The 26,386-nt window shown below is 45.4% G+C and overlaps 1 protein-coding gene across 1 annotated transcript; it reads left to right on the forward strand.

Moving 5' to 3' along the window:
- Nucleotides 1–7,369: 7,369 nt before the first annotated feature.
- LOC144610642 (tetraspanin-1-like) lies at nucleotides 7,370–23,314 on the forward strand. Its single transcript, XM_078429499.1, has 7 exons — nucleotides 7,370–7,426; nucleotides 9,700–9,906; nucleotides 14,914–14,988; nucleotides 16,863–16,970; nucleotides 19,303–19,428; nucleotides 20,327–20,410; nucleotides 23,203–23,314. Exons 1-7 carry the CDS (start codon nucleotides 7,370–7,372, stop codon nucleotides 23,266–23,268), a joined length of 723 nt encoding a protein of 240 aa, XP_078285625.1. The 3' UTR covers nucleotides 23,269–23,314.
- The last annotated feature ends 3,072 nt before the right edge of the window (nucleotides 23,315–26,386 follow it).

A 26,386-nucleotide genomic window follows, 5' to 3' on the forward strand; every position in this document is an offset into this window, starting at 1 on the left:
ACATACATACACACATACATACATACATATACACATACATACATACATACATGCGTACATACATACACACATACATGCATGTGTGCGTACGTACATACATACACACACATAAAAACAAACTAACAATAATAGTGTACATGCATACATATACGTACGCATATACATACGTACATACATACATACATACATACATACATACATACATACATACATACATACATACATACATACATACATACATACATACATACATACATACATACATACATACATACATACATACATACATACATACATACATACATACACACACATAAAAACAAACTAACAATAATAGTGCAAAAAGACAAAACCATGCCCCCAAGTCTATGTATGTTCGGAGGCTATTTGGAGGTTGTAGTGTTTAATAACCTGATGGCTGCAGGGAAGAAATTTTAACATTAGGATGCGATGTTTCAGTTACTGAATACTGCATAAAGATTACCTAGATTCTTTAAGATTAATCTTTCATTAAGTCCTGAGCTAATTTGACAGTCTCTATTTTTAAACTTGAATTGAGATTTTTTTTACTCCAAGTAGCTGTGCTGAATGATTGGAGCAAACACACTCTGCAAGGATGAGGAGGTTGACCTTTCTGCTTTGTAATTATGCTGATATTGCGGGAGGAAGTGTAAATGTCAACTTCTAGCTCCTGGAAGATATGCAGCATTATTGGGTGCAGGTAAACCCTACAAATTACAGTTTAAGCATAGAGATCTCAGAGGGATCTCTGTGGTGAAAAGGTCCTCATGAAACTATGCCACTCTCCTTGTCTTGCCTTGTAAATTAACTTGTCAGTTCACCTGCAAAAAAAAAGCAAGTAGGAGCAAGTTACTGTGGATACCTGTCACCTATAAAATCATTGCCCCTGTTGGTTAGGCATGAAGTAAGATGGTAGTGACTGAGAGGGAATTATATAACACACAAGGTGCTGGAGTAACTCAGCAGGTCAGGCAGCATTTCTGGAGAACATGGACAGGTGACGTTTCGAGTTGGGACCCTTGCATGGACCATGTTCTCCAGAAATGCTGCCTGACCCTCTGAGTTACTCCCTGAAGTGCTGGAGTACTCAGCGGGTCAGGCAGCATTTCTGGAGAATATGGTCCGCAGAAGGGTCCCGACCCGAAACGTCACCTACAGGATCCCATGTCCTCCAGAAATGCTGCCTGGCCCGCTGAGTTGGTCCAGCACCTTTTGACTAATATAATTCTCTCTCAGATGAGAATGAGGATGAGATGAGAAAACATTTTTTCACACAGAGAGTGGTGAGTCTGTGGAATTCTCTGCCACAGAAGGTAGTTGAGGCCAGTTCATTGGCTATATTTAAGAGGGAGTTAGATGTGGCCCTTTTTGCTAAAGGGATCAGGGGGTATGGAGAGAAGGCAGGTACAGGCTACTGAGCTGGATGATCAGCCATGATCATATTGAATGGCGGTGCAGGCTTGAAGGGCTGAATGGCCTACTCCTGCACCTATTTTTTATGTTTCTATGTTTCTATGTTTCTATGTTTCTATGTTTCTATGTTTCTATGTTTCTATGTTTCTATGTTTCTATGTTTCTCTCTGTCGCTACCATCTTACGAGGATAAAATAGTTGGGTGTGCATTTGAAGGACACAGAGAACCAGGGAGAAGAACCTTTCAATGAATAACAGCTTGGTGACATTGCACTGTGTGATTTATCCAATAAATCCCTCGTGTCAAAGCACCATGAGTAATTATACAGCTGTGTCCCAGTATCCAATAATTTATGCAGTCGTTTTAAGGGGATGTGTGCATAAAATTCACTGTGAACTGGAAAAAATCATTTGTTAGTTTAATGGACTTCTTTTTCTCCAAACAATTGGTGCTGTTAAGCAAAGAGAGTCCATGGAATTTGCTTGTTCTACTTACAGTAATATGTGATAAGCATCAAGTCCTTTGGGATATAATCCTTCATCAACACCATGGGTGTAAATAATTTTAAATAACACCATTGTTTGTTCAATTTGAATTGGATCCAGTCACCTTTGCGATTATAGGTTGATATATTAAGGGAGCCGCATGCAAATAAGATAAATTTAAAATTCAAAGCAGTTTTCCCATTTAATAAACAATAGACAATAGGTGCAGGAGGAGGCCATTCGGCCCTTCGAGCCAGCACCGCCATTCAATGTGATCATGGCTGATCATTCTCAATCAGTACCCCGTTCCTGCCTTCTCCCCATACCCCCTGACTCCGCTATCCTTAAGAGCTCTATCCAGCTCTCTCTTGAATGCATTCAGAGAATTGGCCTCCACTGCCTTCTGAGGCAGAGAATTCCACAGATTCACAGCTCACTGACTGAAAAAGTTTTTCCTCATCTCCGTTCTAAATGGCCTACCCCTTATTCTTAAACTGTGGCCCCTTGTTCTGGACTCCCCAACATTGGGAACATGTTTCCTGCCTCTAACGTATCCAACCCCTTATTAATCTTATACGTTTCGATAAGATCCCCTCTCATCCTTCTAAATTCCAGTGTATACAAGCCTAGTCGCTCCAGTCTTTCAACATATGACAGTCCCGCCATTCCGGGACATGAAGTTTCTTACAAGGTATAAATTGGCAGTTTTAGTTTCATTTTTAGTTTTAGAGATACAGCGCGGAAATAGGCCCTTCGGCCCACCGAGTCCGTGCCGACCAGTGATGCCCGCACACTTACACTATCCTACACACACTAGGGACAATTTACCAAGCCAATCAACCCACAATCCTTAGATCTCGGAGAAAACCCACGCAGGTCACAAGGAAAACGTACAATCTCCATTGAAAGCAATCAAGTCGAACAAAGTCAACTTTATTTGTCACATACATATACAAGATGTGCAGTGAAATGAAAGTGGCAAGGCTTGCGGATTGTGCTAAACTACAAAACAGAATAGAAAAAAATAAATTAACACAAAAAATAAATTAATACAGTAATTAAATTAGTCCCTGCTGCACCCGTAGTCAGGATCGAACCCAGGTCTCTGGCGCTGCAAGGCAGTAACTCTATCGTTGTGCCACCTAAATGTCATGACAAATATTTTTTTTGCATTTGGAAATGCAAATAAATATCAGATAGTGAAACCTTAACCGTTTCACTTTCCGCAGATGCTGCCCAATATGTAGCGCGTTGCCAGTGTTTTCTGTTTATTGGGTTATAGAGTCATACAGCTTGTGAACGGGGCCTGTGGCCAGCCATATCCACTCTGTGGTGGGGCACCCATCTGTATTCATCACATCTTCCCAGCACTTGGCCTGTAGAGTTCAACGTCTGAGTAATTCAAGTGCTCAACTGGACAGCTCTCAAATGCTGCCAGTGACTCTGCCATATGTTGAAAGACTGGAGCGACTAGGCTTGTATACACTGGAATTTAGAAGGATGAGAGGAGATCTTATCGAAATGTATAAAATTATTAAGGGGTTGGACACGTTAGAGGCAGGAAACATGTTCCCAATGTTGGGGGAGTCCAGAACAAGGGGCCACAGTTTAAGAATAAGGGGTAGGCCATTTAGAACTGAGATGAGGAAAAACTTTTTCAGTCAGAGAGTTGTGAATCTGTGGAATTCTCTGCCTCAGAAGGCAGTGGAGGCCAATTCTCTGAATGCATTCAAGAGAGAGCTAGATAGAGCTCTTAAGGATAGCGGAGTCAGGGGGTATGGGGAGAAGGCAGGAACAGGGTACTGATTGAGAATGATCAGCCATGATCACATTAAATGGCGGTGCTGGCTCGAAGGGCCGAATGGCCTCCTCCTGCACCTATTGTCTATTGTCTATTGTCTATTGTTCACCACCAACTTCATCAGCACCTTCCAGATGCTCATCCCCTCTCTTGGTGATCAAAACCCCCCTCAGAATCTCTTTCTATGGACCCTAGCTCTGTGTCCTCCATGTTTTATTCAAAGGAACATAGACATAGGAGCAGGATTAGGCCATTCGGCCCATCGAGTCTGCCCCACCATTGGATCATGGCTGATCGATTATTCCCACTCATTCCCATTCTCCTGCCTTCTCCCTATAACCTTTGACGGCCTTACTAATCCAGAACCCATTCAGCTCTGATGTAAAAATACCCAAAGTCTTGGCCTCTGTGGCAATAGATTCTGCAGATTCACCACCCTGTCAGAATACGTTCTGCTGTGCATCTGTAGGGAATTGAGAGAGCTTTCGGCGATAAGCCAACTTCCAAGAAAGATATGAAGCTTATGGAGAGAGACACAAAATGCTGGAGCAACCCAGAGGGACAGGTAGTATCTCTGGAGAGAAGGAATGGGTGACGTTTCGGGTCAAGGCCTGGTCTGAAGAAGGGTCTCGACCCGAAACGTCACCCACCCCTTCTGCTCAGATTCATGAACAGCTACAATTGGCACAACCTCGTCATGATTAATTCACAAAATGCTGGAGTAACTCAGCAGGTCAGGCAGCATCTCGGGAGAGAAGGAATGGGTGACGTTTCGGGTCGAGACCCTTCTTCAGACTGATGTCAGGGGGGCGGGACAAAGGAAGGATATAGGCGGAGACAGGAAGATAGAGGGAGATCTGGGAAGGAGGAGGGGAAGGGAGGGACAGAGGAACTATCTAAAGTTGGAGAAGTCGATGTTCATTCCACTGGGCTGCAAACTGCCCAGGCGAAATATGAGGTGCTGTTCCTCCAATTTCCGATGGGCCTCACTATGGCACTGGAGGAGGCCCATGACAGAAAGATCAGACTGGGAATGGGAGGGGGAGTTGAAGTGCTCGGCCACCGGGAGATCAGTTTGGTCAATGCGGACCGAGCGCAGGTGTTCAGCGAAGCGATCGCCGAGCCTGCGCTTGGTTTCGCCGATGTAAATAAATTGACATCTAGTTGACATAAGTTGACTCGTCATGATTATATTGAGGTGCTGGGGCCAGGGGTGGTCATTTGAAATGTTAACGCCCAGGAATTTAAAGCTGCTAATGCTGCCCTCTGCCGACCCACCCAAGAAAACTGGCGCGTGGCCCCTCAACGATTAGTGCCTTGGTTTTGTTGATGTTTAGCAAGAGATTGTTGTTCCTGCACGACTTAATCAGGTGTTCTACCTCTCTCATCTACACTGACTCATCACCACCCGTGATTCAGCCAACAACAGTGGCGTAGGTGGTGAAATAATAAATAGCATTAGATGTTATAGCTGTACTTTGCCACACAGTCACGGTTGTAGAGGAGTGTGTGTTGTATTTGACTGTCTACCCTGTCTATGCCTCTTATAATTTTACATATTTCTATCAGGTCTCCCCCTCAGCCTTTGATGCCCCAGAGAAATTAATCCGTTTGTCCAAAGATAGCGACAAAATGCTGGTGCAACTCAGCGGGACGGAATGGGTGATGTTTCGGGTCGAGACCCTTCACTGCTTGTCCAACCTATCATCGAGTCAAACAGCACAGAAACAGGCCTTTCGTCCCAATGCGTCCATGCCGACCAACATGCCCCTCCTAAGGCTTTAGACTTTAGAGATACAGCACAGAAACAGACCCTTTGGCCCACTGAGTCCATGCCAAACAGCAATCACAACTAGCACTATCCTACACACTAAGGACAATTGACCATTTTACCGAAGCCAATTGACTTGCACACCCATACGTCTTTGTGTCGTGGGAGGAAACCAGAGCACCCGGAGAAATTCCACGTGGTCACAGGGAGAACATACAAACCGTACAGACAGCACCTGAGGTCAGGTTTGAACCCAGGTCTCTGGCTCTGTGAGCCAGCAATTCTACTCCTGCGCCACCATGCCTCCCTGGTAAGCTAGTGGGTGGCACGGTGGCGCAGCGGTAGAGTTGCTGCCTTACAGCGAATGCAGCGCCGGAGACTCAGGTTCGATCCTGACCACGGGCGCCGTCTGTACGGAGTTTGTACGTTCTCCCCGTGACCTGCGTGGGTTTTCTCCGAGTTCTTCGGTTTCCTCCCACACTCCAAAGACGTACAGGTATGTAGGTTAATTGACTGGGTAAATGTAAAAATTGTCCCTAGTGTGTGTAGGATAGTGTTAGTGTGCGGGGATCGCTGGGCGGCGCAGACTCGGTGGGCCGAAGGGCCTGTTTCCGCACTGTATCTAAATCTAAAATCTAAAATCTAGTCCCATTGGCCCACTTTTGGTCCATATCCTTCTAAACCTGTTCTATCCAAGTATCTTTTAAATGTTAGAAGGATGAGAGGAGATCTTATCGAAACATATAAGATCATTAAGGGGTTGGACACGTTAGAGGCAGGAAACATGTTCCCAATGTTGGGGGAGTCCAGAACCAGGGGCCACAGTTTAAGAATAAGGGGTAGGCCATTTAGAACTGAGATGAGGAAAAACTTTTTCAGTCAGAGAGTTGTGAATCTGTGGAATTCTCTGCCTCAGAAGGCAGTGGAGGCCAATTCTCTGGATGCATTCAAGAGAGAGCTAGATAGAGCTCTTAAGGATAGCGGAGTCAGGGGGTATGGGGAGAAGGCAGGAACGGGGTACTGATTGAGAATGATCAGCCATGATCACATTGAATGGCGGTTCTGGCTCGAAGGGCCGAATGGTCTCCTCCTGCACCTATTGTCTATTGTTGTCCTTGTACCTGCATTAACAATCTCCTCTGGCAGCTCATTCCATATAACCGCCACCATCCTTAAAGCTAATACTCTTTAACCCAGGCAGCATCCTGGTAAACCTCCTCTGCAACCCTCTCCAAAACCTCAAAACCCTTCCAGTAATGGGGAGACCAGTACACAATATTACAAATGTGGCTGAGGCACAGTGTTAAACAGTCATAACATGATTTCCTGACTCTTATATTCAATGCCCCGACCGATGAAGGCAAGCGTACCATATTCCTTCTGTACCACTCTATCATCTTGTATACGTGAAATAAGCATGAATTAATTAAAATGCAGCACCAAGTTTGCATTTCCCTCCTTGACTTAGTTTATTAATCGTGCTTATAATTACTGCTAACGGTATAATCATCTCTCACAGTGCCGTTTGTAAGCAGAACTTGGCAGGAATCTGGTCATTATGAGTACCTAAATGATACCATTATGTGGTCATTATGGTTCCCTAAATGATACCATTGCCATCTAATAATTCTAAGGAGGAGAGACCTGGAGGGAATTCATGCATTACTTTAAGAGTAAAGAATGACTTACAAAGACACAAAATGCTGGAGGCAACACCTCACAAAAAAAAGACACTCCAGCACTTTTTGTCTTTTTCTGTAAACCAGCACCTGCAGTTCCTTAGGTCTCAAGGACTACTTATGGTTTTTAAAAAAAGATGTGGATTAACATGATCTTTACATTTTACTTGACAGATAAGCCAACACTCAACCAAAAAGATGTCTGTCTTCAAATGTTTGAAACTAATGCTGTTCGCCTTTAATTTCGTCATCTTTGTAAGTAAACTGATCTATAATTTACTGGAAGTTTTTAGCACTGTACCTTGGTGAAACTCTCATACAGAAACAGGTTTAATGCCCAGACCTACTGTGAACGATGCAAATGGGTCAATACAAAAGATTATATTAGTTTAGTTTAGAGACACAGTGTGGAAACAGGCCCTTCAGCCCAACAAGTCCATGCCAACCAACAATCATCCATACACTAGTTGCTGCCTGTGTGGAGTTTGCACATTCTCCCTATGACCGTGTGGGTTTGCTCCAGGTGCTCTGGTCTCCTCCCATAACCCAAAGATGTGCGGGTGTGCGTAGGTTAATTGGCCTCTGTAAATTCAACCTGGTGTGCAGGGAATGCATGAGAAAGTGGGACAACATGGAACTGGTGTGCAGGAAGGAACTGCAGATGCTGGTTTGGATCGAAATGCTGGAGTAACTCAGTGGGACAGGCAGCGTCTCTGGAGAGAAGAATTGGGTGATGTTTCGGGTCGAGACAATAGACAATAGACAATAGACAATAGGTGCAGGAGTAGGCCATTCAGCCCTTCGAGCCAGCACCGCCATTCAATGCGATCATGGCTGATCGCTCTCAATCAGTACCCCGTTCCTGCCTTCTCCCCATACCCCTCACTCCGCTATCCTTAAGAGCTCTATCCAGCTCTCTCTTGAAAGCATCCAACGAACTGGCCTCCACTGACTTCTGAGGCAGAGAATTCCACACCTTCACCACTCTCTGACTGAAAAAGTTCTTCCTCATCTCCGTTCTAAATGGCCTACCCCTTATTCTTAAACTGTGGCCCCTTGTTCTGGACTCCCCCAACATTGGGAACATGTTTCCTGCCTCTAATGTGTCCAATCCCCTAATGATCTTATATGTTTCAATAAGATCCCCCCTCATCCTTCTAAATTCCAGTGTATACAAGCCCAATCGCTCCAGCCTTTCAACATACGACAGTCCCGCCATTCCGGGAATTAACCTAGTGAACCTATGCTGCACGCCCTCCTTCAGACTCTGAACTAGTGTGAATGGGTGATTGAAGATCGGTGTGGACTCAATGGGTTGAGGGGCCAATTTCCATGCTGTCACCTTGAAACTAAACTTCATCAGTGAGTGATCTAACAATATGAGAAAATGCTTCATAATTGGACAAACCTTTTGGAGCAACAAAGATTCATAGGTTTAGGTTTACAACTGTCAAGTGTACCATGGTACAGTAAAAATCTTTGTTTTGCATCTTGTCCAACCTGATCAGATATGCCATCCATAAATACACTCATGTTTTCCAAATTCACTTTTTTAGCGTATGAGTTGTTTGCTGGTCAGCACGGACTCGGTGGGCCAAAGGGCATGTTTTCACATTGTATCTCGAAAGTCTAGAAGTCTAAAGGTAGAGAGAAGGGGAAGATAGAGAGTGCAGAACATAGTTCCCACCATTGTAACGCGTCAGGTCCATAGACAAGGTCCAATGTCCGCAATGGGGTAGTGGTGCAAATAGTACCTTGACATGGAAGGACCGTTCAGAAGCCTGATAACAGAGTCTTCTTGACTCGTGGTGCAGAGAAGATTTATGAAGATGTTGCCAGGACTCGAGGGCCTGAGCTGTAGGGAGAGTTTGAGCAGGCTAGGACTCATTGGAGCGCTGGAGGAAAAGGGGTGATCTTATCGAAGTGGGCAAAATCATGAGGGGAATAGATCGGGTAGACGCTCGGAGTCTCTTGCCCAGAGTACGGGAATCAAGGACCAGAGAGTCAGAGGTTTAAGGTGAAGGTGGAAAGATTTAATAGGAACCTGAGGGGTAACCTTTTTACGCAAAGTGTGGTGGGTGCATGGAACGAGCTGCCAGAGGAGGTAGTTGAGGCTGGAACTATCCCAACGTTTAAGAAACATAGAAACATAGAAAATAGGTGCAGGAGTAGGCCATTCGGCCCTTCGAGCCTGCACCGCCATTCAATATGATCATGGCTGATCATCCAGCTCAGTAACCTGTACCTGCCTTCTCTCCATACCCCCTGACCCCTTTAGCCACAAGGGCCACATCTAACTCCCTCTTAAATATAGCCAATGAACTGGCCTCAACTACCTTCTGTGGCAGAGAATTCCACAGACTCACCAGTCTCTGTGTGAAGAAGGTACATGGATAGGACAGGTTTAAAGGGATATGGGCTAAATGCAGGCAGGTGGGTCTAGCGCAGGTGGGACATGTTGGCTGGTGTGGGCAAGTTGGGCCGAAGGGCCTGCTTCCACGCTGTATGACTCTATGATTCTCTTCCAGCTCGGAGGTGGTGCTATCTTGGGAATAGGAATCTGGATTAAAGTGGACGGTGGGATGCTCCTTGAGCTGCTGCAGAGTGTGTCGGCATCCCTGAAGGTGGTGGCGAATGTGGGGTACCTGTGCATTGCTCTGGGTGCCTTCCTGATGCTCATCGGCTTCCTGGGATGCTGTGGGGCGATGAAGGAAAACAACTGCATGCTGATGATCGTGAGTAAACCCTTCTTCTCTTTCCATCGTTGCCTTTTGGTCCAGGAGGCAACCACGATGACCGCACGATCGCTGTCCGGTTAGGCCGAGATGCACCAAATCTGGGGTTGAGTTGGTTTCAATTATGTGGAGCAGCTGGTAGAGCTGCTGCCCCCAAGCGCCAGAGTCCCGGGTTCGATCCTGCCCTCAGCTGCTGCCTTTTTTTAATAAGCAAAAATAAATGGAATCAATTATTGCAATAATACATACAATACAAAACACAATGCCTGTGTCAACAGCACTCTGCTGTACGGCAGTGAGACATGGACTACACCTGCCAGACTGGAGAGAAAACTCAACACCTTCCACCTTGGAAGTATCCTGGGTATATCCTGGCAAGGCAGAGTGTCCAACGCCAAGATTCTGTCTCGCGCTGGCCTTCCGAGTATGTACAAGAAAATAACTGCAGATGCTGGTACAAATCGAAGGTATTTATTCACAAAATGCTGGAGTAACTCAGCGGGTCAGGCAGCATCTCGGGAGAGAAGGAATGGGCGACGTTTCGGGTCGAGACCCTTCTTCAGTAGAGACACTCTACTCAGGCAGCACAGGCTGCGGTGGCTGGGCCTTGTCCACCGCATGGAGGATGGCCGTATTCCAAAAAGACATCCTCTGTGGAGAGCTGACATCTGGGAGGAGAACCATCGGCCGCCCCCAGCTACGTTACAAGGATGTCTGCAAGAGAGATGTGAAGGCACTCGACATGGATGTGGAGTCCTGGGAGAGCCTTGCAGCTGACCGCACGAGGTGGAGAGAGGTACCCTGAACCAACGTCTCAAAACAGGGGGAAGAGAAACTGATGAACGCAGCGGCAGACAAGCGGGCACGCAGAAAGGAGGGCAAGCAGCAACTTGAACAGACCGGAGACCACACACACAAATGTGAACTTTGCCACAGAGACTGTCATTCCCACATTGGTCTCTTCAGCCACAAGCAACGCTGCTCGACACAGCCGAGGTGTGGAGCAAGCAGCCAACTAGGATGCATCACCCATGGTCAGCCATGACCGAGGGGGCCTAAGACTAAGACATACAATACAAAACAATACCAACCAATCCCACCACCATAATTCAAAATCAGCCAATTATCTAAACAATTACTCCTAAATTTTACGCTCTTAATCAGCTATATAACACGACCATGCTGCCCGAGAACTATCCCACACACCATGGACAATTTGCAATTATTACTGAAGCCAATTAACCAGCAAAGCTGCACGTCTTTGGAGTGTGGGAGGAAACTGGAGCACCTGGAGAAAACCCACGCAGGTCACGGGGAGAACGTACAAACTCCATGCAGACAGCAGTCAGGATTAGAAACATAGAAACATAGAAAATAGGTGCAGGAGTAGGCCATTCGGCCCTTCGAGCCTGCACCGCCATTCAATATGATCATGGCTGATCATCCAGCTCAGTAACCTGTACCTGCCTTCTCTCCATACCCCCTGATCCCTTTAGCCACAAGGGCCACATCTAACTCCCTCTTAAATATAGCCAATGAACTGGCCTCAACTACCTTCTGTGGCAGAGAATTCCACAGACTCACCACTCTCTGTGTGAAGAAATGTTTTCTCATCTCGGTCCTAAAAGACTTCCCCCTTATCCTTAAGCTGTGACCCCTGGTTCTGGACTTCCCCAACATCGGGAACAATCTTCCCGCATCTAGCCTCTCCAACCCCTTAAGAATTTTATATGTTTCAATAAGATCCCCCCTCAGTCTTCTAAATTCCAGCGAGTATAAGCCCAGTCTATCCAGTCTTTCTGCATATGAAAGTCCTGCCATCCCAGGGATCAATCTGGTGAACCTTCTCTGTACTCCCTCTAAGGATTGAACCGGGGTCTCTGGCGCTGTGTGGCAGCAACTCTACCGCTGTGCCACCGTGCCACCCTCGCCATGCCTTGTGCCTCCCGCTGTGTACTGTACTCTAGTTTGCAAGTAAGGCTCACCGACAGATGGTGCTTCTATCCTGCACACACACGATGAGATCACATCTGCTCAATAACCACATAACATTTACAAACTATACATAAATACACTATGAGGAGGAGGTGTAAGTAAATAAGAGAAGCAGAATAATTAGCTGACATTTGCAGAAAGTTTTAAAAAAAGCAAATGCTGGAATCGTGAAACAGACAAAGCCGCACGTCTTAAGGACATGGGGGGGAAACCGGAGCACCAGGAGAAAACCCACATGGTCGCAGGGAGGACGTGTAAACTCCACACGGACAGCTCCTGAGGTCTACTAATTTGAGGGAGGACGTCCTTGCTCTTGAGGCAGTGCAGCGTGGGTTCACCAGGTTAATCCCTGGGATGGCGGGACTGTCATGTGAGGAAAGATTGGAAAGGCTAGGCTTGTATTCACTGGAGTTTAGAAGGATGAGAGGGGATCTTATAGAGATGTATACAATTATAAAAGGACTAGACAAGCTGGATGCAGGAAAAATGTTCCCAATGTTGGGGGAGTCCAGAACCAGGGGACACAGTCTAAGAATAAAGGGGAGACCATTCAGACAATAGACAATAGACAATAGGTGCAGGAGGAGGCCATTCGGCCCTTCAAGCCAGCACCGCCATTCAATGTGATCATGGCTGATCATTCCCAATCAGTACCCCGTTCCTGCCCTCTCCCCATACCCCCTGACTCCGCTATCCTTAAAACCATTTAAAACTGAGGTGCGAAGAAACTTTTTCACCCAGATAGTTGTGAATTTGTGGAATTCTCTGCCACAGAGGGCAGTGGAGGCCAAATCACTCGATGAATTCAAAAGAGAGTTAGATAGAGCTCTCGGGGCTGGTGGAATCAAGGGATATGGGGAGAAGGCAGGCACGGGTTACTGATTGTGGATGATCAGCCATGATCACAATGAATGGCGGTGCTCGCTCAAAGGGCCAAATGGCCTCCTCCTGCACCTATTTTCTATGTTTCTATGTTTCTATGTCAGGACCAAACCTGGGTCTCTAGTGCTGTGAGGCATCTGCTCTGACACATGGGTTCCTATTCAATCTTTCCCTCCTCACTTTAAACCCGTGTCCTTTGGGTCTTGATTCCCCTACCCTGGGTAAAAGACTCTATGCATTCTCCCTCATCATCTTGTACACCTCAGTAAGATCACCCCTCACCCTCCTGCATTCCCAGCAATAAAGACCCAACCTACCCAAGCGCCCCCTTTAGCTCAGCCCCTCGAGTCCTGCCAACGTTCTCGCAAGTCTTCTCTGCACCCTTTCCAGCTTAATGGCACAAACTGGACAGAACCACAGTGAATCTACAGTTGTACCGGGCCCTGGTGAGACCGCACCTGGAGTACTGTGTGCAGTTTTGGTCTCCAAATTTGAGGAAGGATATTCTTGCTATGGAGGGCGTGCAGCGTAGGTTCACTAGGTTAATTCCCGGAATGGCGGGACTGTCGTATGTTGAAAGGCTGGAGCGATTGGGCTTGTATACACTGGAATTTAGAAGGATGAGGGGGGATCTTATTGAAACATATAAGATAATTAGGGGATTGGACACATTAGAGGCAGGAAACATGTTCCCAATGTTGGGGGAGTCCAGAACAAGGGGCCACAGTTTAAGAATAAGGGGTAGGCCATTTAGAACGGAGATGAGGAAGAACTTTTTCAGTCAGAGAGTGGTGAAGGTGTGGAATTCTCTGCCTCAGAAGGCAGTGGAGGCCAGTTCGTTGGATGCTTTCAAGAGAGAGCTGGATAGAGCTCTTAAGGATAGCGGAGTGAGGGGGTATGGGGAGAAGGCAGGAACGGGGTACTGATTGAGAGTGATCAGCCATGATCGCATTGAATGGCGGTGCTGGCTCGAAGGGCTGAATGGCCTACTCCTGCACCTATTGTCTATTGTCTATTGAATCGCCACTGTTGGGGGGAACTTAGGGTGGCACGGTGGCACAGCGGTAGAGTTGCTGCCTTCCAGTGCCAGAGACCCGGGTTCGATCCTGACTATGGGTGCTGTCTGTAATGGATTTGCACGTTCTCCCCGTGACCGCGTGGATTTTCTCCGGATGCCCCTGTTTCCCCCCCCACACTCCAACTCCTCGCACTGGTTTGCAGGTTAATTGGCAATGGTAACCTTGAAAACTGTTGGGAGCGTGTAAGGTATTGCTGGTGTACGCTGTGATCGCTGCTGGGCGCTGGCTCGGTGGGCCAATGGGCCTGTTTTTGCACTGCATCTCGAAAAGTCGTATGGGGTATGGGGAGAAGGCAGGAACGGGGTACTGATTGAGAATGATCAGCCATGATCACATTGAATGGAGGTGCTGGCTCGAAGGGCCGAATGGCCTCCTCCTGCACCTATTGTCTATTGTTGTCCTTGCACCTGCATTAACAATCTCCTCTGGCATCTCATTCCATATAACCGCCACCATCCTTAAAGCTAATACTCTTTAACCCAGGCAGCATCCTGGTAAACCTCCTCTGTAACCCTCTCCAAAACCTCAAAACCCTTCCAGTAATGGGGAGACCAGTACACAATATTACAAATGTGGCTGAGGCACAGTGTTAAACAGTCATAACATGATTTCCTGACTCTTATCATCAATGCCCCGACCGATGAAGGCAAGCGTACCATATTCCTTCTATACCACTCTATCATCTTGTATACGTGAAATAAGCATGAATTAATTAAAATGCAGCACCAAGTTTGCATTTCCCTCCTTGACTTAGTTTATTAATCGTGCTTATAATTACTGCACGAAGGGCCGAATGGCCTCCTCCTGCACCTATTGTCCATTGTCTATTGTCTAAGTCACACTTGGAAACGCTCTCAATGCAAAATAATACTTAGCTATCTTTGTTACAGATTTAAGGATTTAATGCTTCAGTTGACTGTGTCACCTGTAGCTAAAATCTATAGTTTACATACTAAATGTATAAACAACAACACTTTTCACGGTATTGAATTCCCATGGTAACTCCACAAAAAGAGGCAGAATCGTTGATTTTTATTCTTTTTCCTTCCAGTTTTTCCTGTTGATTCTGGTGATCTTCCTTGTTCAGCTTGTGGCTGCCGTTGTTATTCTGGCATTTTCCAGTTTGGTAAGTTTCTTTGAAATGAAAGATTCTCTGGGATGAACATGATATCAGCATTGAAAAGAAATCCATTTAAGAGATTCAAGTCATGATCAAGCAAACGGTGGCACGGTGGCGCAGTGGTAGAGCTTCTGCCTCACAGCGCTGGAGACCCGGGTTCGATCCCGACTACGGGTGCTGTCTGTACGGAGTTTGTACGTTCTCCCCATGACCGCGTGGGTTTTCTCCGAGATCTTCGGTTTCCTCCCACACTCCAAAGACGTGCAGGTTTGTAGGTTAATTGCCTTGGTATAAATGTAAATTGTCCCTAGTGTGTGTAGGATAGTGTTAATGTGCGGGGATTGCTGGTCGGTGCGGACCCGGTGGGCTGAAAGGCCTGTTTCCACGCTGTATCTCTAAACTAAACTAAACTATACAATCCTCCAAGTGACGCAGTGGATAAAATACGTTGATGTTGATCAGAAAATGTTCGTTGAAGAGGGTCCAGAGGAGGTGATCCCACGAAAGATTAGGTTAACATATGATGAATGTTTGACATTATTGGGACTGTACTCACTGGAGTTAGAAGGATGAAGGGGGACCTCATTGAAACTAACCGAATAGTGAAAGGCTTGGATAGAGTGGATGTGGAGAGGATATTTCCACTAGTGGGAGAGTCTAGGACTAACATCTAGGACCAGAATTAAAGGGCATTCCTTCAGAAAGGAGATGAGGAGGTTGTGTAGCCAATATTTAAAATATAGAATTCTTCGATCCTGACTATGGGCGCTGCACTGTAAGGAGTTTGTACGTTCTCCCCGTGACCTGCGTGGGTTTTCTCCGAGATCTTCGGTTTCCTCCCACACTCCAAAGACGTACAGGTATGTAGGTTAATTGGCTGGGTAAATGTAAAAATTGTCCCTAGTGGGTGTAGGATAGTGTTAATGTACGGGGATCGCTGGGCGGCACGGACTTGGAGGGCCGAAAAGGCCTGTTTCCGGCTGTATATATATGATGATATGATATGATATGATATTGAGGTACTGTCTATGACTTGGTAAGATCTAAAATTGATATACAAAACAAGACAGAAAATGTATATAAATATTTTATCTGCATTATCATTCAATTCTCCGACAGAATATCCTAGCATAATGTTAACTTGTACAAAATTTAAGGTTAAGAAACCCAGGTCACAGTGTCACAAAGAAACATAGAAACTGAAACAGTCCAGGAAAATGCCCTTTGGCCCAACTTGCCTATTCCACCCAAATGCCCCAGATAAGCTAGTCATATTTGCCAGCATTTGGCCCATATCCTTCCAAAGCTTTCCTGTCCAAGTGTCTTTTCAATGTTGTTATTGTACTTGCCTCAACTACCTCCTCTGGCAGCTCATTCTATAGACCCACCACTCTCTGTGTGAAAAAGGTTGCCTCTCAGGTGTGTATTAAATCCTTCCCCTCTCATCCTAAACCCATGCCCTCTGGTTCTTGGTTCTTTGATTAGTTCGGGTGGAGACAGGAGGCAGGAGAATGGGGTTAGGAAGGAGAGATGGGTCAGCCATGATTGAATGGTGGAGTAGACTTGATGGGCCGAATGGCCTAATTCTGCTCCTATCACTTATGAACTTGATTACCCTGCATTGTGCAAAACCTTGTGGATTCACCCCTTCATAATTTCATATCAGGTGTAGTAGCTTACGTAGTGAATGCATTTGTGACCGGAATATAATGCATGGAATGCATTTTGTGTAAATGCTCACTAAGATGAATGTTGTGATTATCTCTATAATGTAGATGCTAAAACTAGATGTATCAATGACAAACTGTGGAAGTGGCAATCATGCCCTTGTGTACAGCTTTGACTTTCCCCGATGAAAATCATTTTCATCTGTTTTCCAGGCTGATATCTTCATGGCCTACATTGAGACTTGGCTGATGAACTTTGTTAAAAATGAGTATGGTCGAATTGAAGCAGTAACGGAAACATTTAATGCGGTGATGAAGCAGGTAAATAATGTAAAAAAAACAAAACTGTACTTAATTACTAATAGCAAAATGCTGCAGATATTGGAAACCTAAGGAGGAGAAGTGTGAAATAGAAAATATTGGATTTATGGGTTGGCACAGTGGTAGACCTGCTGCCTCACGGCACCAGAGACCTGGGTTCCATCCTGAGCTCAGGTGCTGACTGTGTGACGTTTGCACTTTCTTCCTGTGACCATGTGGTCTCGGGTGCTCTGGTGTGAGTTTGGTGGCCACCTGTAAATCTGACTTCCTCCTTCAGATGTGTAGGAAAATAACTGCAGATGCTGGTACAAAAATCGAAGGTATCACAAAATGCTGGAGTAACTCAGCGGGTCGGGCAGCATCTAGGAGGGAGGGAATGGGTGACGTTTCGGATGGTTTCTCCTTCAGATGGATCCAAAAAAAAAATCCTTCGGGGTCTCAACCTGAAAGGCCAACCATCCCTCTGCCTCCACCGATGTGGCACGGGGGCGCAGCGGTAGGGCTGCTGCCTTACAGCGCCAGAGACCCGGGTTCGATCCTGACTACGGGCACTGTCTGTACATTCTCCATGTGACCGGGTGGGTTTTCCCTGGATGCTCCGGTTTCCTCCCACATTCCAAAGACGTGCAGGTTTGTAGGTTAATTGGCTTTGGTTGTAAATTGTCCCTCGTGTGTCGGATAGTGCTATTGGGGATCGCTGATTGGCGTGAACTCGGTGGGCGGAAGGGCCTGTTTCCGCGCTGTATCATGAAATTGAACTAAAACATTGGACAAGACTGTTAATGCTGCAAAGTAAGATAGAGGGCTGGAGGGACTGACCATCTCTAAGTGTGCACTTCAACGGTGTGTCTGGGAGGTGTTATATTTCATCCTTCAGGCACGGTGGCGCAGCGGTAGAGTTGCAGCTTTACAGCGAATGCAGCGCCGGAGACTCAGGTTCGATCCTGACTATGGGTGCTGCACTGTAAGGAGTTTGTACGTTCTCCCCGTGACCTGCGTGGGTTTTCTCCGAGATCTTCGGTTTCCTCCCACATTCCAAAGACGTACAGGTATGTAGGTTAATTGGCTGGGTAAATGTAAAAATTGTCCCTAGTGGGTGTAGGATAGTGTTAATGTACGGGGATCGCTGGGCGGCACGGACTTGGAGGGCCGAAAAGGCCTGTTTCCGGCTGTATATATATGATATGATGATAGATTCTCAGCATCTGGAATTTAGTTTTGCCTCATAGACTCAAAACTCAGACAAACTGAGTTTAGCCATTTGTTTATTCTGTTTGGGAAAACATTTCACAACGGTGGCGCAGCGGTAGAGTTGCTGCCTTACAGCGAATGCAGCGCCGGAGACTCAGGTTCGATCCCGACTACGGGTGCTGCACTGTAAGGAGTTTGTACGTTCTCCCCGTGACCTGTGTGGGTTTTCTCCGAGATCTTCGGTTTCCTCCCACACTCCAAAGACGTACAGGTTTGTAGGTTAATTGGCTGGGCAAATGTAAAAAATTTTTTTATCCCTAGTGGGTGTAGGACAGTGTTAATGTGCGGGGATCGCTGGGCGGCGCGGACCTGGTGGGCCGAAGGGCCTGTTTCAGCGCTGTATCTCTAAAAAAAATTTAAAAATTGGAATGTGTATTGCCCTGAAGACAATACTGTTTACAACCTAGTGGTATGGATATTGATTTCTCTAACCTCAAGCAACCCCTGTATCCCCTCTCTCTCCATCCCTCCTCTACCAAAGTCATTGTACTAGCTCCAAAGCCATCTTGTTGAGTCTCATTGCCTTCTCACCTACGCCACAAACAACAATGGTCTGTTCATTTATTATCGTTACTTTTTTGCATATTTTTCATTAATTTGTTCTATATCGACATCAACGTCTAGATCTCCCGTTTGTTTCCCTTTCCCCTGACTCTCAGTCTGAAGAAGGGTCTCGACCCGAAATGTCACCTATTCCTTTTGTCCAGAGACGCTGCCTGACCCGCTGAATCACTCCAGCTTTTTTGTGTCTATCTTCACAATAACGTACAAGTTGGCTGCACCATGAAACACCTTTATCAACGGAGACACAGGGAACTATAGATGCTGGAATCTTGAGCAGAACACAACATGCTGGAGGAACTCAATGGGTCAGGCAGCATCTGTGGAAGGAATAGGCAGATGACATTTTGGGTCGGGAACTCTTTCTTGTGATTGCAAAGATCAACTGGAATTCTTGCTTAATGAAAACAGATATTGTAGAATTTTTACAACTAGAATCTAATGCTTCTTTAGAAATTTTAATTGTAATGTTGCAATAATCTTTTGATAAACTAATTATTTCATGACTTACCTTTTCCAGTTCAAGTGTTGCGGAATCCATGGACCTAACGACTTTACAAACTCATATTTCTTCGATACTACACAAACCTATCCTGATGAATGCTGCCTACTGATCCGTCCATGCAAATTGCCCATTCTAGTGCAGGTAATGTATGTATATCTAAATCCTGTAGATAATTACATCTGTTAAAAGGCTATCCATAAAGGCTCAGTTGGGAAAAAGCCGAGGTGCTATAACCAATAAAATCAATGTAATGCAGTCATTGATTCATGGAATCATTCAGTATGGAAACAGGCCCTTCAGCCCTACAAGCAAATTGCCCTACTAACACCAGTCAATGGTGTTGAGTTGGTGGAATTCTTTGCCACAGAAGACTGTGAAGGCCGTCAGTGGATATTTTTAAGATAGATTCTTGATTAGTACGAGTGTCAGAGGTTATGGGGAGAAGGCAGGAGAATGGGGTTAGGAGGGAGAAATCGATCAGCCTTGATGGGCCGAATGGCCTGATACTGCTGCTATCACTTATGAACATGAACCTAACCCTATTCCTGGGGACTGGGATGTTTTCACAAGCAGTTGGTTTCTTGCCAACATCCCCTGCTGTGTTTCCAGCTGTGTCATTTATATATTTATGTTACTAAGAGAGGCGGGAGAGGGAAATAAAAATGGCAAAAATACAGAAATCAAATTCGAGGACTAGAGGACATAGTTTTAAGGTGCAGGGGAAAAAATTAATAGGAATCTGAGGGGTAACTTTTTCACACAAAGGGTGGTGGGTGTATGGAACAAGCTGCCAGAGGAGGTAGTTGAGGCTGGGACTATCCCAATATTTAAGAAACAGTTAGACAAGTACATGGATAGGGCAGGTTTGGAGGGATATGGCTCAAACACAGGCAGGTGGGACAAGTGTAGATGGGACATGTTGGCCAGTGTGGGCAAGTTGGGCCGAAGGGCCTGTTTTCACACTGTTTGACTATGACTCGAAGAAAATAAAGTCAATGAGCTGAAACTGTGTCTTTGTTCTTTTCAGGGTTTGTCTCAGGGTTGTTATCAGGTATTCCTGAAATTTCTAAAGAGCAACACTATGATACTTGGTATAGTTGCCGTGGTAATTGGCCTGCTCGAGGTAATGTATTACATGTCCAATGTGCAGATGTTTATGCCGGGATATTGACAATGCTTGTAGCTAAGGGGGTTAAATCTTTATTTTTTTAGTTTACTTTAGAGATACAGCGCGGAAACAGGCCCTTCGGCCCACCGAGTCCGCGCAGTCCAGCGATCCCCGCACATTAACACTATCCTACACAAACAATAGACAATAGACAATAGACAATAGGTGCAGGAGGAGGCCATTCGGCACTTCGAGCCAGCACCGCCATTCAATGTGATCATGGCTGATCATTCTCAATCAGTACCCCGTTCCTGCCTTCTCCCCATACCCCCTGACTCCGCTATCAAGAGCTCTATCTAGCTCTCTCTTGAGTGCATTCAGAGAATTGGCCTCCACTGCCTTCTGAGGCAGAGAATTCCACAGATTCACAACTCTCTGACTGAAAAAGTTTTTCCTCATCTCAGTTCTAAATGGCCTTCCCCTTATTCTTAAACTGTGGCCCCTGGTTCTGGACTCCCCCAACATTGGGAACATGTTTCCTGCCTCTAACGTGTCCAACCCCTTAATGATCTTATACGTTTCGATAAGATCTCCTCTCATCCTTCTAAATTCCAGTGTATACAAGCCCAGTCGCTCCAGTCTTTCAACATATGACAGTCCCGCCATTCCGGGAATTAACCTAGTAAACCTATGCTGCACGCCCTCAATAGCAAGAATATCCTTCCTCAAATTTGGAGACCAAAACTGCACACAGTACTCCAGGTGCGGTCTCACTAGGGCCCTGTACACTAGGGATAATTTACATTTTAATACCAAGCCAATTAACCTATAGGTTATGAATATATTTAAAATGTTTATATATATATATATATATCTAGAGAGAGATTGGAGGTGGAGGAAGGATGAGTGACAGCAGCAACAACACAAACAAAATGGCGGAGGCTTAGTCTGTCTCTCACATACACACTCTCTCACAAAATCTTCAAAATCTGAAGAATGGTCCCACCCTCTCTCACAGATGCTGCCTTATCCGCTGAGTTCCTCCAGCGCTTTGTTGTTTGCACAAGATTCCATCGCCTGCAGTTCCTTGTGTCACCATTAAATATTTTGTTTATAAAAATAAGCTGCCAATCTCGTTGCCATGAGAAAAATTAGTATGAAACCCGTTGTACATTGCAGGCCTGACATCAAACGCAGAATTGGTGGTGAAGCTATTCCCAAACCAATAACTTATAAGCTTTCTACATTAGAGTCATAGAGTGATACAGTGTGGAAACAGGCCCTTCGGCCAAACATGCCCACACCGGCCAACATGTCCCAGCTACACTAGTCCCACTTACCCGTGTGTGGTCCATATCCCTCCAAACCTGTCCTATCCATGTACCTGTCTAACTGTTTCTTAAACGTTGGGATAATCCCTGCCTCAACTATTCCTTTGGCAGCTCGTTCCATATACCCACCACCCTTTGTGTGAAAATGTTACCCCTCAGATTCCTATTAAATCTCTTCCCCTTCACCTTAAACCTAGGTCCTCTGGCCTTGATTCACCTACTCTGGGCAAGAGACTCTGTGCATCTACCCGATCTATTCCTCTCATGATTTTATACACTGAACACAAAGTGCTGGAGTAACTCTGTGGGTCAGGCAGCATTTCTGGATAGCACGGATAGGTGATGTTTCGGGATGGGACTCTTGAAATGTGACGAAGTATCGCAATCCGAAATGTCTGTGTCTCAGTCTGCAGAAGGGTCCCAACCAAAACGGCGGTTATCCATGTCCTCCTGACATGTCCGCCTGACCCAGTGAGTTACTCCAGAACTTTCTGTTCAATGCAAGCTTCGAGCATCTGCAGTTCCTTGCATCTCCTCGAACTGCTCAAGATTTCTGCTGTTTCTTGTGTCTAGGCCGTTTTACATCTATTTTCAGGCAGAAACCAAACCACAAGAGAAGTTAAATAAATATCTTATATTTACGACGCAAAGTGCTGGAGTAACTCAGCGGGTCAGACAACATCTCTGGAGAATATTATATGTGGAACGTGCAGGCGAGAGGTCGTGCTTGCTATGTAGTTAATATCCGTCACTAAGCGCGGCTGGCCAGACAAGCATGACGCATAACATGAGTGACACCATTACACTAATCTACAAACAGGGATAGGCAACGTTTCGAATCGGGACCCTTTTCAGGTTCACTTTTCATAAGATCATTAGATCATAAATAATTGGAGTAGAATTAGGCCATTCGGCCCATCAAGTCTACTCTGACATTCAATCATGGCTGATCTATCTTTCCCTCCTAACCCCACTTTCCTGCCTTCTCCCCATAACCCCTGACACGCGTACTAATCCATAATCTATCTCTCTCTGCCTTAAATATATCCACTGACATTGCCTCCACAACCTTCCAACGAATCCCACAGATTCACCACCCTTTTTGGGTCGGAATGTCACTTATCCATGTTCTCCAGAGATATTCTTGACCAGCTGAGTAACTCCAGCATTTAGTTTCTGTTTTGTAAACTGAAGAAGGGTCCCGACCTGAAACAGCACCTATCCATGACCTCCAGAGATGCTGCCTGACCTACTGAATTACTCCAGCACTTTGTGCCTTTATTTTGTAAAGCAGCATCTGCAGTTCCTTGTGTCTATCTTTTATTTAAGACAAGTTATGTTTAAGATTTACTCTCTTTAACATTTGTATTTTATGTAGCCTGGGTGCTTTCCCCTTCCCCACATGTAAAACAAAATGTGCATTCTTTAACCTAAGTACTCATTGAATAACTGTATCTTTTTCTTCCCATTTTACAGATCGGAGCAATGGCATCTTCCATGATAATGTACTGTGAAATCAAAAAGCAGTCAAGTGTTGCATGAAAATGGGGAAGACCGTGCTTGTAACACCATTTTATTTCTAGTGTCTTCCTTTTAATTGAACTTAAGTAAAGAGAGGTCATTGCTAAGAGATGAAATATTTTTCATCACTATCAATATGTAGCATTTACAAAGGGCGTGAGTGAGGCGGAAATGTGGCTGCTTATTATCATTTCATCATTCCCACCATTTGGCCAACGATAAATTAATTCACTGTCTCGTTTCTTAATCTACTGCAGATCACCGTAAATATACTTTTTTAGTCCACGTCTGTATGGAGTTTGTACGTTCTCTCCGTGACCTGCGAGGGGTTTCTTGCTTTCCCGCCACACTCCAAAGACCTACAGGTTTGTAGGTTAATTGGCTTGGTATAAATGTAAAAATTGTCCCCAGTGTAGGATAGGGTTAATGTGCGGGGATTGCTGTTCGACTGAGTCGGTGGGCCAAAGGGCCTGTTTCCTTGCTGTATCTCTTAACTAAACTTCCAATATTATATTAATGAATGAATGAATGAATGAATGAATTAATTAATTAATAATATCATCGTCAATTAATCCAGTAAATGGTCATCATTTTGTTTCACTCAAGATCTTCAGCCACATAATACTAAATACTAAATGATATTATACAATTCAGATTATTGCCATGTATTTTTATCAGTAAATTTTCTGTATTCTGCTATGATTCCAAAATTATATTTGAGTGATAAATGATTATCTGCATTACAAGAGAGAGTCAAAAGTGTTTTATTGTCACATGTCCCAAAACAGAATATAGAAATCCTTACTTGCAGAAGCACAACAGATATGTAAATATAGTACTCAGTAAAACCCACAACAACCAAAAAAAATCAGTATATAAAAAAAACAGACAAATAAGTGGACAATAATAGTGTAAAATTCATCAATAATGTCCCCAAGTCAACAGTATATCGTTTCGAGCCTGTTTGGAAGTTGTTGTGTTTAATAGCCTGATGGTTGCTGGGAAGAGGCTGTTCCTGAACTTGGACGTTAGTTTTCAGGATCTTATCCTTCAGGATCTTCCCGATGGCAGGAGTGAAATGAGAGTGTGGCCAGGGTTGTGTGGGTCTCTGATGATACTGATGATTACTTTAATGGTAGACACAAAATGCTGGAGTAACTCAACGGGTCAGGCAGCATCTTGGGAGAGAAGGAATGGATGATCTTTCAGGTCGAGACCCTTCTTCTGGGTTACTTCAGCATTTTGTGTCTACCTTCGACCTAGACCAGCATCTGCAGTTTTTTTCCTACACATTTTGCCGCTCCACTGCGAAATCTCCTCAAGGTATGTCAGCTTTGAAGAAGTTCTCCTCTTCTCTTCGACTAGTCTGAAGAAGGGTCTCGACCCGAAATGTCACCCATTCCTTCTCTCCTGAGATGCTGCCTGATCCGCTGAGTTAATTTTGTGTCTACCTATTACTTTAATGGTCCTCCTTCTTTTGGGAAAGCAGTGAGGAAGAATGTTTAGGTGATGAATGAGTTAGAATTGTTAGGTGATGAATCCCCATGTTCTCCAGAGATGTTGCCTGACCCAAGCTACTCCAGCACTTTGTGTTCCATTAGTAGGAAAGAACTGCAGATACTGGTTTAAATCGAAGATAGACACAAAATTCCGGAGTAACTTAGCGGGACAGGCAGCATTTCTGGAGAGAAGGAATGAGTGATGTTTTGGGTCGAGACCTTTCTTCAGACTCTGGGACTTTGTGTCCCATTGTGTAAATCGCAATCCACAGTGCCTTGTTTCTACATTTTGACTTTGCTTCTGTGAAATCTCCTCAAGATATGCCTATTTTGAAAAGGTTCTTCTCCCCTCTCGAACGGGAGTTCACTATGCAAAGATAATAGAGCAGAGCAAGATAGACCACTCCACCCTAAAAACCGTAGTACGTCATGGCGCCATTTTAGTAGGCGGAAACTTGCAGAAACATTTAAAAAGAAAAAGAACAAAAATCTGTGAATTGATAGATGAGATATATTCTGCATTTTTATGGTATCATCACATATACTGTTCCCCCAAAATACTGATTACACTGCGAGAGGCAGAGCTAACGGCGGGTTTTGCCAACTAAAATGGCGGACGTTACGCTCCTTTGCGCAGTACACTTCAGTATAGGCGATTTCGACGGATTGGTTCATCTTGCTCCGGTAGTATCTTTGGTTCTGTGAGACCCTCTCTCACTGATCCCCCTCTTATTCCTACTTTTCGTGTTCTTGTTCTATGCCTGTATGAAACTTTGTGAGTCTTCAAGGTACAACAGAAGTCTTTATTACTGTAACTCAATGCTGGCAGCAAGACAACTAAAATGGCTACAACCACACAATGTGTGCAGCCCAGATAACTATGTACAACACATCTCCCTTTGTCCTGTGCAGCGCCACCTGCTGCACGGGAGGAGCAACGGGTCCTCCCACCCCACACAGTCCATCAAACATCACACGACTGCTCTCCGCTCTGCAGTCTGATGAAGGGCCCCCAACATGAGGAACCCTCCAGAGATGTTTGTTTAGTTTACGATACGATACGATACGATAGAACTTTATTTATCCCAGGAGGGGAAATTGGTCTGCCAACAGTCAGAAAAACACAACATGATGCACGTAACATGACATTAAAATGACGAGTGGGAAGTCCAGGATTGGGGATGTGCAAAGTGATTGGAGATTACATTTCGAGATGCAGCACAGACACAGGCCCTTCGGCCCACCGAGTCCGCACTGTCACTGCCAGGCGATCCCCGCTGCTTGGCCCCTGGGTTATTTCAGCACTTTGCTCCTATCCTTTAGAATGAAACACCTTTGTTCTTCCCTGGCAGTGAATGCTTGCACAAGATTAGCAGTCAGAAGAAGGGCCTCGACCCCGAAACGTCACCCATTCCATCTCTCCAGAGATGCTGCCCGTCACGCTGAGTTACTCCAGCTGTTTGTGTCTACCTTAAGGTTAAACCTGCACCTGCAGTTCCTTCCCACACAAGATTAGCAGTGACGTCAGGGTCTGGGTGGAGGGGGCGGTGTGTGGGTGGAGGGGGCGGGGTGTGTGGAGGGGGCGGGGTGTGGGTGGAGGGGGCGGGGTGTGTGGAGGGGGCGGGGTGTGTGTGGAGGGG

This window comes from Rhinoraja longicauda, chromosome 37, assembly GCF_053455715.1.
Source record: "Rhinoraja longicauda isolate Sanriku21f chromosome 37, sRhiLon1.1, whole genome shotgun sequence".
NCBI classification, from domain to species: domain Eukaryota; kingdom Metazoa; phylum Chordata; class Chondrichthyes; order Rajiformes; family Arhynchobatidae; genus Rhinoraja; species Rhinoraja longicauda.